Source organism: Oncorhynchus kisutch, linkage group LG20 (genome assembly GCF_002021735.2).
Source record: "Oncorhynchus kisutch isolate 150728-3 linkage group LG20, Okis_V2, whole genome shotgun sequence".
Taxonomy (NCBI): Eukaryota; Metazoa; Chordata; class Actinopteri; order Salmoniformes; family Salmonidae; genus Oncorhynchus; species Oncorhynchus kisutch.
In genome coordinates, this window is record NC_034193.2 from 26,559,319 (window position 1) to 26,571,964 (window position 12,646).

At 41.4% G+C, this 12,646-nt stretch overlaps 1 protein-coding gene across 1 annotated transcript in view; it reads left to right on the plus strand.

Moving 5' to 3' along the window:
• The window catches only part of LOC109865557 (LIM and SH3 domain protein 1), a 36,774-nt gene that overhangs the window by 8,282 nt on the left and 15,846 nt on the right, over positions 1–12,646 (plus strand). Inside the window, exons 4-5 of the mRNA XM_020453830.2 lie at positions 4,893–5,000; positions 6,684–6,756. Coding sequence (XP_020309419.1) covers positions 4,893–5,000; positions 6,684–6,756 — 181 coding nt within the window. The remainder of the gene's footprint in view (positions 1–4,892; positions 5,001–6,683; positions 6,757–12,646) is intronic.

Consider the following 12,646-nt stretch of genomic DNA (forward strand, 5'->3'; position numbering starts at 1 on the left):
CCTTACAAATATTAGAGCGGAGGCAACGGTATGGAGTCACCATTGGTTTATTGGAGTGTGGAGTCACCGTTGGTTTATTGGAGTGTGGAGTCACCGTTGGTTTATTGGAGTATGGAGTCACCGTTGGTTTATTGGAGTATGGAGTCACCGTTGGTTTATTGGAGTGTGGAGTCACCATTGGTTTATTGGAGTGTGGAGTCACCGTTGGTTTATTGGAGTATGGAGTCACCATTGGTTTATTGGAGTATGGAGTCACCGTTGGTTTATTGGAGTATGGAGTCACCGTTGGTTTATTGGAGTATGGAGTCACCGTTGGTTTATTGGAGTATGGAGTCACCGTTGGTTTATTGGAGTATGGAGTCACCGTTGGTTTATTGGAGTATGGAGTCACCGTTGGTTTATTGGAGTATGGAGTCACCATTGGTTTATTGGAGTTCCAGAATCCAGTGAGGAATATTAGCTGGGTGACCAGACTCTCTGGATGCCTCTTCCCGACAGCCAAACAACCTTCTGCGCATGTTATACTTTATTCACAAATGTTTTTATGTAGCTCCGGTAGCTCCGCTGATGCTTTCCCCTCCCTTCCAGTTCTCTCACTCTGTAACGGATTTCTTCTTCCTCTTCTGAGGAGGAGTAGTAGGAAGGATCGGAGGACCAAAATGCAGCGTGGTATGTATCCATAATGTAATTTAATGAGAATGAATACAAAATGCAGAATCAAAATTAAAACCGAAACAGTCCCGAATGGTGCAAACACTGAAACTGAAAAATATAATCACCCACAAAACACAGGTGGGAAAAGGCTACCTAAGTATGATTCTCAATCAGAGACAACAAACAGCACCTGCCTCTGATTGAGAACCATACCAGGCCAAACACATAAACACAACCTAGAAAAATTAACATAGATTGCCCACCCCAACTCACGCCCTGACCATACTAACACAAAGACAAAATAAAGGAACTAGGGTCAGAACGTGACACACTCACCCCCCGGCGATGATCAGACGTCTTTGTCTGTTTCAGCCTACGACATGTTGTACAAACTTCTTTGTCTGTTGTAGGCCTAGCTATAAACGGAATGCACTGATATTGGGCGATTCGGCCTGGCTCGCAGTCTGTGTTCCAATTCATCCCAAAGGTGTTTGATGGGGTTGAGGTCTTCCACACCGATCTCAAAACCATTTCTATATGGACCTCGCTTTGTACACGGGGACATTGTCATGCTGAAAGAGGAAAGGGCCTTCCCCAAACTGTTGCCACAAAGTTGGAAGCACAGAATCATCTAGAATGTCATTGTATGCTGTAGCGTTAAAATGTCCCTTCACTGGAACTAAGGGGCCTAGCCCGAACCATGAAAAACAGCCCCAGACCATTATTCCTCCTCCACCAAACTTTCCATTTGGCACTATGCATTGGGGCAGATAGCATTCTCCTGGCATCCACCAAACCCAGATTAGTCCGTCGGACTGCCAGATGGTGAAGTGTGATTCATCACTCCAGAGAATGCGTTTCCACTGCTCCAGAGTCCAATGGCTGTGAGCTTTACACCCCTCCAGCCGACGCTTGGCATTATGCATGCTGATCTTAGGCTTGTTTGCAGCTGCTCGGCCATGGAAACCCATTTCATGAAGCTCCCGATGAACTGTTATTGTGCTGAAGTTGCTTCCAGAGGCAGTTTGGAACTCGGTAGTGAGTGTTGCAACCGAGGACAGACGGTTTTTACGTGCTATGCACTTCAGCACTCAGCAGTCTTGTTCTGTGAGCTTGTGTGGCCTACCACTTTGCGGCTGAGTCGTTGTTGCTCCTAGACGTTTCTACTTTACAAAACAGTACTTACAGTTGACCGGGGCAGCTCTAGCAGGGCAGAAATTTGACAAATTGACTTGTTGGAAATGTGGCATCCTATGATGGTGCCATGATGAAAGTCACTGAGCTCTTCAGTAAGGCCATTCTACTGCCAATGTTTTTCTATGTAGATTGCATGGCTGTATGCTCGATATGAGCATCCCTGCCCTAAATTTTACATATGCACTAAGGCTGTACAGCAAACTCATCTTATTACATCTGCCACTGCTATTGATACACTGTGCAAAATTTGAAGTTGAGTCAAATAACTAAAAATCAAGGCAATCAGCTACAACATGATTTCTAGTTTACATCTTGTTGCATTCGCATTTGTGGCTAATGTTAGTTAGGCGACTACGTTAGCTAAGCTAGGGTTTAGGGTTCAGACCTGGGCAGAAATTAGTTATGTTTTGTAGTTTACTTTAAAATACCAACTTTTCAAATACTCAACGAAGTCAAATATAGTTTATATAGAGCTTCAACTAAAAGGCAACTGTTTTCTTTGGTATTCAAATTCATAAAACCAAATAATATTTGAAAGTATTTTGAATACCTCTCAGAAAACCAAATAATATTTGAAGGTATTTTGAATACCTCTCAGGAAAAACCTAATAATATTTGACAGTATTTTGAATACCTCTCAGAAAACCAAATAATATTTGAAGGTATTTGAATGTAATGATCGTAAGCACATGGTTTGGAGGGTTCTTAGATATTCAGCATGATGTAGTTAATAGCCTAAAATGAAATACATGAGGGACATGGAATCACCTCAACATTAGAGTAGACCACTTTTGCAGCTTCGAAATGACTAACAAATATATTTTCATATTGAGTGAGAGGTAGTACAGTAATTCTTGACATCAAGTTCTTATACATGTGCTGTAACTTTGTCATTATTACAATAACAACATTGTTTTTACATAGGACTTTGGAAATTGCTTTATAATTGTATAGTAATGGAGTTATTACATAATTGGAATATGGGACAGTCACTGTACCTTGTGTACAGTCGTTACAAAACTCTCAGCTCATTGCTATGGAATTAAAATGCAATTACCAAAGTGTTATGTAACAACATGCTAATAAAATGTTGCTCCAAAAGTAATTATAGTTGTATTAAACAGGCACAAGAACAGTTTAATGTTAAGTGTTACTGGAAATGCTAACAGGAACAAAAAATGGGTATTAAGTATCGGAAGGAAACAAAATATCCCAAAACTACAGCCAAGAAAATCATGTTAGTTTAAATTCTGAGTAAACCATCCCTTTAAAGATGGTATAGTGTGTGTTTGAAACAAGAACACTTGACCTCAGATGGACATAGAGGTTAGAAGTTATTTTTGCTAAGCATCCAACTTGCTGTTTGCAATATTTGCAAATGGCTTTGAATTACTCTGCAGTATTTTCAGGTATGGTCAAATTAATTGCAGACTTCAACATTTTCAGTGGCATGTTGAAAGATTCATACAGTAGTTGAGCGTCATAACTTATTTGAACTTATCGGTACAAAATATTGGTAGTAATTTTTGGGATCTGTATTCAAATAGTTGTAGTCACCTCCAAAGGAACTACAGTATGTGTTCCCCGGAAAAAATAGTTACTTTCCACAAAGCATAGTAAAACTATAATTTTTCCAGGTCTGTTAGGGTTAAGATGAGGGTTAACTAACATGCTAAGTAGTTGCAGAACACTATGGTTGAGGTTAGCTAAAGTTGTGGTTAGGTAAAGTTACTTTTTAGCTAAAGTACTCAAGTTGTCCCAGACGCGATTCGAACACGCAACCTTTGGTTTGCTAGACATTTGCATTATATGCCACACATCCTCCTTGACCATCCTCCCTTCTATGGTTTTGCTAAATTTAGCTGTTAAGTACCAGTGTCCTGCCAAAAGCTCACACTGAATGAGGCCTGAGCCTTTTGCCTTTATCATGACTTTACTGACATCTAGGCAGATAGCTAGTAAACCTACAATTATCAAGTGATACGGCCGATTAGCTCATATGGTAATTAGCTAGGTAGTTGGCTAGCTTGATAATTTAGTCAGCCAGTTAGCTAACATAAATACCCCTGCCCATAAATCAACAGAACTGCTTTGAAAATGCCAGCTGTCAATGAAAGAGAACAGACTGTCTGTTTGACAAACATGAACCACACAGACAGGAGAAAATAACTACATTCTAAAAGCAAATTCAATCATAGATAGCTACTAGCTAACGTTAGTGATGCTGTCGCTACCTGTCCTATTTGTTTCCCAGTGCTAGCTAGCTAGCCTAGTGTTAGCCCATCACAGAAATTTCAGATTGTGTGAGAGCAGAGCAACAACGTGAAATAAAATGTACAACCCTCATAGCTATACAATCAACACGTGTTGCTTGCCTTGAGTAAGAATGTATTATCTCTACCATTCCTATAAATGATATTTTTCTCCTTCAAAAATATGAACATTTGCTATTAGAAGGTGTCATATTACAGGACATGTACCAAATTAGCTTCCCTTCATTTTGACTGTAAGATTGGTTTTAATTATATCAACAACACCTTTTTTAAATATTCAAATGGAAGTTGAAGGTCATAATTCATGTTTCTCTGTGATTCGAGTGTCACTATTGACAACTTTGTTGGATTTCTTTAATGTCTGGCAGAATTATCATTTAAAAACCTATCTTCGTGTAAGAGAACTGGTGAACGGATCTGGGCGTCGTGGTGAGCATTTGGGGAATGTAGTTCTTTGTGGATGTGAGCAATTTCGTTCCGGAATATGGAGGGTTCACAGACATAAGACGAGGAGAAAAAGTATATTTAGCATGAATGCATTGCCCAATCAACACTATCGTAACCACTAATGTTATAATTGTAGTACAGTATTTTGTTTTCAGCCCTCCTAAGTGTAATGGCTTATGTGTCATGTGCTCATGTGTGTTTGTATGACATACAGTAAGTAAGCAAGTGAAGAAATGTTGTTAGTATGCGAGGTTTTCTGTAAACCCGTGTGTGTGTGTGTGTGTGTTTCTGTGTGTGTGTGCGTGCGTTTGCGTGTGTCAGGCGCTGTACAAAGAGGAGTTTGAGAAGAACAAGGGGAAAGGCTTCAGCGTGGTGGCCGACACACCGGAGATGCAGAGAGTGAAGAAAACGCAAGACCAGATCAGCAACGTAAGTCTATTTACTCTGTATCTACATTTTCAAAAACAGAACTAAACCAGTATAGAGTCAACATTCCTAATGAACTACACCCACTTCCCTATCTCCCCCTCTTCTCACTTTGGACCAAAAGATTTTAGCTGCAAAGGTCATTGCTACTAGCCTGGTCCCACATCTGTTTACGCTTAATAGGTTTACAGATCTGGGACCAAGAACCATTGCTAATAGTGCTACGTACAAAACTGCAGTCCTTCTTTGCAGGCTGTACTGTTTTGTGCTCTCCCTTATCCTTTATCCATCAGCAAACATAAACTCATTTTCTCCTGACTGACCAAACTAATAGGCAGATTTTGTCAAATGGACTGGCTCAATCTGTCTCATTCCATCTCGATATCATATATCAGATAAGGCTAAAAGAATGAGACCGTTAGAGACTGTAGTATTCCCTAGAGGTATAATGGAGAGCCATGGCTAGAATTCAACACTATCTCTCCTCATTCCACTCTGCTACTGCTGCTCCAAGGAGAAAGAGTGAGAGAGAGTGAGAGTGAGAGTGAGAGTGAGAGAGAGAGAGAGAGAGAGAGAGAGAGAGAGAGAGAGAGAGAGAGAGAGAGAGAGAGTCTATCTGGGGAACAGCAGCAAACTGAGAGTGGACATTCACTTTCTCCTCATAGCTGAGGGAGTTTGACCATATAGGGCAACACCTTCTGGGGCCCTAAGAAATGTCTGAAATGTGACTTCAAGTGTCAAACTAACATAATCCCCTCCACGACTCCCTCCTAGTTCTGTCTGTTTATGTTTCACCTTTCATTATTTCCTCTTACTCTCTGTGTTTCTGTCTAGATGTCCTCTCTCTCTCTGGTCTTTCTGTCTCGTTGTTGTCCTCCCCTTTCTCTGCCCGTCTCACATTCTTAACTCTTTATCTCTCTTTGATTTTTCTGAATGCTTGCCTTATTCTGCTTCCAGCTGTTTTTGTATTTATTCTATTCTAGCTATTTTCTCTGTTTTCTTGTCTTTCTCTCTGTCTTTTACATACACTCTATATTTGTTATCCCTCTTTTCCTCTCGTTCTAAAGCTCCTTAGTAGTTTGTTGAGTTCCCAAGCTTGTTTACTTCAGGTCGTTTGAGGACGAGTTGGTTACACAGGGCTGCACTTCGCTTCCTCTGGACATTCAGTCCTCTGTTTCCTCCATCCTCAAATTTCAATGGCTGCATTCCAGCAGTCGAACACAGTTCGGACAGATCGTCTCCTTTCCTTTCATGGCCACTTGTCTCCTATAAGGTTTATGAGAACTACTAACCCTATCCAGCCCTTTAAGACAAGTGGTCATGAAGGAAAGGAAACAAGGAAAGGAACCATTGTAGGATTTTCTTAGCACATGGTTGTGGATGGGAAAGTGATCTCGTTTTAGAACTTTAGAGCAAACCTCCTACCAAAGTTATGTGATCAGGGCTTAACTTGGTTGCAAACGTATTCATTGTTAAATCACTGTTGTCTTTGAACTGTAATTTCCTCTTTGTTTTTTTCAATACCTCCAAAAATGGTACTTCACACAAACCTAGACTATTGCGTTGTTGATGGCAGAATTTGGCAACATAGTGACCCCTTCTGGAACGATCTATAAAGTGCAGTGTTCTCTCAGTACAATGTATGATGTCTCTGTTCTGTCGGTCTGTCCGTCTGTCTGTTTGCAGATAAAGTATCATGAGGAATTTGAGAAGAGCAGAATTAGTAGTGATGCCCCACCCCCAGTGAATGCCAGTCAAGGTAAATACTCCACACACATATGCAGGCACATGCGACGTGCACACACTCATACGCGCATATACACACACACACACGCGCATATACACACACACACACACACACACACACAATAAAAAGCATACTATAACAGACCTGGCTGGGTTCAAATACTATTTTGGGTATGCCAGCTAATTTATAGACATTTGGAAGTAAGTATTTGGATATATATAGAGGGAAAGAAAGAGAGAGGGAGGAAGTTAGGGAGGAAGTTGGGGAGGGAGGGGGAAGAGAAAATAACCCAAAAGCCCATTTTGACTTGAGTAATTGCTTCCAACAATTTTTTTCCTCATATGGTCTATTATTCACGATTTTAGAAAAGTCAATTGATAAGCTAATAATGCTTCTCACTGCCATTCTCAGTACACAGTCCAATATCAGGCAGCCTGATGTCCTAATACTACAAATTGTTTTAAATGTCTATGTCTTCCTTGCATCTATAGTATTAGGTAGTATTAGGCCATACTTCCAAGTCATTACCAAAAATGTATTAATGAATTATTCTGAAATGTTGGAAACTTTAAGATCGGCTTCCAGTTGACAGCAGCACCTGGTTTGGGCTGGGAAGAAACAGGCGAGCGCAATTAGTAATCAATCAATGATGTCCTAATAGAGCAGTTGGAAATACCAGCACTGTGCATACAAAAAATATTTAATTGGTGGTGTGATGCAACTTGACAGGAATTAAGAATTCAATAATTTCATCATTCACAAGGAAGTTGTACAATATTTTGAAAATAAGAAATATGTATTATTTACAGTGTATTCGGAAAGTATTCAGACCACTTGACTTTTTCCACATTCTGTTACGTTACAGCCATATTCTAAAATTGATTAAAATTGTTACGATAAATGAGTGAAGAGGTGTGGAGTCAGGCGCAGAGAGCAAAAAGGATGTGGGAAAAACACGCTTTAATGTCCAGGAAAAATAACATGAACAAAAGTAGGAAAACAAATTATCAGAAATAATAACGGACAGCGCGAAACCCGAAAATGCAAACAAAATCACTAACACAAAACAGACGAACAAGCTCGCACGAAACAGAAGCGGGCTGAACAAACTTATATAACCCCACCCTAACAACCAAACAAGAAACAGGTGATACCAATCAGACAAAACCAAAGGAACACAGAACGGATCGGTAATAGCTAGTAGACCGGTGGTCGTCGGGCATCGGGCGCCACCCGAACAAGAAGGGGAGTCACCTTCGGTAATATTCGTGACAAAAATGGAGTTTATTCCTCATCAATCTTCATAATGACAAAGCAAAAAGCTGTTTTTTAGAAATGTTTGCACATTGGTTAAAAATTAAAAACGAAAATATCACATTTACATAAGTATTCAGAGTCTTTACTCAGTACTTTGAGTACCTATGACAGCAATTACAGCCTTGAGCCATCATGGGTATGATGCTACAAGCTTGGCACACCTGTATTTGGGGAGTTTCTCCCATTCTTCTCTGCAGATCCTCGCAAGCTCTGTCAGGTTGGATGGGGAGCGTCGCTGCACAGCTATTTTCAGGTCTCTCCAGAGATGTTCGATAGGGTTCAAGTCCGGGCTCTGGCTTGTCCACTCAAGGACACTCAGAGACTTGTCCCAAAGCCCCTCCTGCATTGTCTTGGCTGTGTGCTTAGGGTCATTTTCCTGTTGGAAGGTGAACCTTCACCCCAGTCTGAGGTGCTGAGCTCTCTGGAGCAGGTTTTCATCAAGGATCTCTCTGCACTTTGCTCCATTGATCTTTCCCCCAATCCTGACTAGTCTCCCAGCCCCTGCCACTTAAGAAACATTCCCACAGCATGATGCTGCCACCAAAATGCTTCACCGTAGGGATGGTGCCAGGTTTCCTCCAGACGTGACGCTTGGAATTCAGGCCAAGGAGTTCAATCTTGGTTTCGTCAGGCCAGAGAATCTTGTTTCTCATGGTCCATGAGTCCTTTAGGTGCCTTTTGGCAAACTCCAAGCGGGCTTTCATGTGCCTTTTTTACTGAGGAGTGGCTTCAGTCTGGCCACTCTACCATAAAGGCCTGATTGGAGGAATGCTGCAGAGATGGCTGTCCTTCTGAAAATTTCTCTCATCTCCACAGTGGAAGTCTTGAGCTCTGTCAGAGGGACCATCGGGTTCTCGGTCACCTCCCTGACCAGGGCTCTTCTTCGATTGCTCAGTTTGGCAGGGCGGCCAGCTCTAGAAATAATCTTGGTGGTTCCAAACTTTTTAAATTTAAGAATGATGGTGACCACTGTGTTCTTGGAGACCTTCAATGCTGCATAAATGGTTTGGTACCCTACCCCAGATCTTTGCCTCGACACAATTCTGTGTCAGAGCTCTCCGAACAATTCCTTCGACCTCGTGGCTTGGTTTTTGCTGTGGGACCTTATACAGACTGGTGTGTGCCTTTCCAAATCATGTCCAATCAATTTAATTCACCACAGGTTGACTCCAATCAAGTTGTAGAAACACCTTCTTTACCTGCTTTGAGGATAATACAGTGCCACCGACATGGCCAGCTACCAAGAACTGTGGGTTCTCCTTTTCCGTGGCCGACGTGAGTAAGACATTTAAACGTGTTAACCCTTGCAAGGCTTCCGGCCCAGACGTCATCCCTGGGCCGCGTCTTCAGAGCATGCGCAGACCAGCTGGCTGGTGTGTTTACAGACATATTCAATATCTCCCTATCACAGTCTGCTCTCCCCACATGCTTCAAAATGGCCACCATTGTTCCTGTACCCAAGAATGCAAAGGTAACTGAACTAAGTGATTATCGCCCAGTAGCACTCACTTCTGTCATCATGAAGTGCTTTCAGAGACTAGTCAAGGATCATATCACCTTCACCTTACCTGTCACCCTAGACCCACTTCCAATTTTCATACCTCCCCAATAGGTCCACAGACGATGCAATCGACTATGGCACTGCACACTGCCCTATCCCATCTGGACAAGAGGAATACCTATGTAAGAATGCTGTTCATTGTCTATAGCTCAGCATTCAACACCATAGTACCCTCCAAGCTCATAATTAAGCTTGAGGCCCTGGATCTCAACCCCGCCCTGTGCAATTGGGTCCTGGACTTCCTGACGGCCGCCCCCAGGTGGTGAAGGTAGGAAACAACATCTCCACTTCACTGATCCTCAACACTAGGGCCCCACAAGGATGCATGCTCAGCCCCCTCCTGTATTCCCTGTTCACCCATGACTGCGTGGCCATGCACGCCTCCAACTCAATCATCAAGTTTGTAGACGACACAACAGTAGTAGGCTTGATTACCAACAACGACAAGACAGCCTGCAGGGAGGAGGTGAGGGCACTCAAAACAACCTCTCACGCAACGTCAACAAAACAAAGGAGATAATCGTGTACTTCAGGAAACAGCAGACAGGAGGCTGAAGAAATATGGCTTGTCACCTAAAACCCTCATAAACTTTTACAGATGCACAATTGAGAGCATCCCGTCGGGGCTGTATCACCACCTGGTACGGCAACTGCACTGCCCACAACCACAGGGCTTTCCAGAGGGTGGTGCGGTCTGCACAATGCATCACCGGGGGCAAACTACCTGCCCTCCAGGACACCTACAACACCCAATGTCACAGGAAGGCCAAAAAGATAATCAAGGACAACAACCACCCAAGCCACTGCCTATTCACCCCGCTACCATCCAGAAGGCGAGGTCAGTATAGGTGCATCAAAGCTGGGACTGAGAGACTGAAAAACAGCTTTTATCTCAAGGCTATCAGACTGTTAAACAGCCATTACTAACACAGAGAGGCTGCTGCATTCATACAGACTTGAAATCATTGGCCACTAATTACTTTAATAATGTTTACATGTCTTGCATTACTCATCTCATATGTATATACTGTATTTGCTTATGCTGCTCTGTCATTGCTCATCCATATATTTATACATATATATTCTTATTCCATTCCTTTACTTAGATGTGTGTGTATTAGGTAGTTGATGTGGAATTGTTAGATTGCTGCACCCTCTGAACTAGAAGTGTTTCGCTACAGTCGCAATAACATCTGCTAACCATGTGTTTGTGACCAATAAAATGTGATTTATTAAGGATGATCAATGGAAACAAGATGCACCTGAGCTCAATTTCGAGTCTCATAGCAAAGGGTCTGAATACTTACTGTTTTGTATTTTTTATAAATGGGAAAAAATAGCTTGGATTTTTCATTATGGGGTGTTGTGTGTAGGTTGATGAGATTTATTATTCTTTAAATCCATTTTAGAATAAGGCTGTAACGTAACAAAATGTGGGAAAAGGGAAGAGGTCTGATTACTTTCCGAACGTGCTGTATAATATTCCATTCAAAATTTTGCTATGAAGCATTGCAATTCATTATGTTGAGTAAAACACAGAATATTTCAGAATTTGTGTCCCGGTGTCATCATTGTTTTTCTTAATATACCCAAAGCAGCATATGTGCCAGAATGTCTCTGCTTCTGCTTTAGAAAGCTAATTGGTTGTTAATGCAACACTGTCAAATCAAGCCAATCTTGAAATCTTTCTTTCCACTCTTGAGCCAGCCAATATTAAGCTGACAAGAGGGACTACAATGACTACGTTTAGACAGGCAGCCCAATTCTGATCTTTGTTTCACTAATTGGAATTTTTTGACCAATCAGGTCAGCTCTGAAAAATAACTGATGTGAAATGATCTTATGTGATTGGTCAAAAGACCAATTAGTGGAAAGAATATCGGAATTGGGCTTTCTGTCTAAACGCAGCCTATGTAGCTAACATGGCTTGAATACAGTACATCCAACACAACAATAAAAGTTTTACGTTTTGAATCATTTTAACATTTTAAACAGCAACATTTTATTAATCAACATTAAAAGAAGATAAAATACAACAGTGTTATTTTCTATGTTTTCATCCTGTCAAGTTAAAACGAACGACTATTGATGATTGTACATCAATTGCAACAAAAAAATGTATTTACAACTAATGTTCTCGTTGCGAAATATCCAATTAAAGACTACCTGTAGCCATCTCCCATTCAAACCTGAGTGAGAAAACGCAAATGGTCATAGAAGAAGACAGTTTAAAGGTAGACTCTGCAAAATTACATTGCCATGAGCAGCACCAGAGATATTCAGATGAGTGAGATGCAAGACTTTCACACGGTCAAACACAGTATCTGCACATGTGCACGGATTCGCCTCATGCTGTTCACAGAGTGGTAGCCAAGAATCTCAAATATAAAATACATTTGGTTAACACTTTTTTGGTTACTACATAATCCCATGTGCGTTATTGCATAGTTTTGAGGTATTGATTAGTATTGTACCATGTAGAAAATAGTAAAAATAAAGAAAAACCCTTGAATGAGTGGGTGTGTCCAAACTTTTGACAGGTACTGTATATTTTCTTTGAAATACACTGATAAATCCAAACAATTCAGATTCATATTTCTTCAATAGGTGTTTTAATTGAGGTGAAAATAAGTGGTTTCTCTAATAGGGGTAGAGTTATAAACTGTCTTGGTCAGGGAGCCTTTGAGGACATCGACACTGCATTACATGAATCATGGATCAATAGATTGCTTGATGAAGCCATCCAGGTTGGTGCCCTTGTACACCGGTGCTCGCTGGAGTCGTAGAACCCCCGTCTTTTGCCATTGGAGGCTACCTTGGCACATTTCTGCCTGTGTTACTCCAGGCGGTCGGGATGAAAGCGCCAGCCGCAGATATCACACTCTTTCAGGTTGAAGTTGGCTGATTGCAGTTTTGAAACTGCAGTAAAGGTTTCAGTAACTGCAGTCGACTGTGGTATTTTGGGTGCAGTGATTGCAGAAATAACTGCAGTGTACTGAAGTTGAACTACAATTATACTGCACT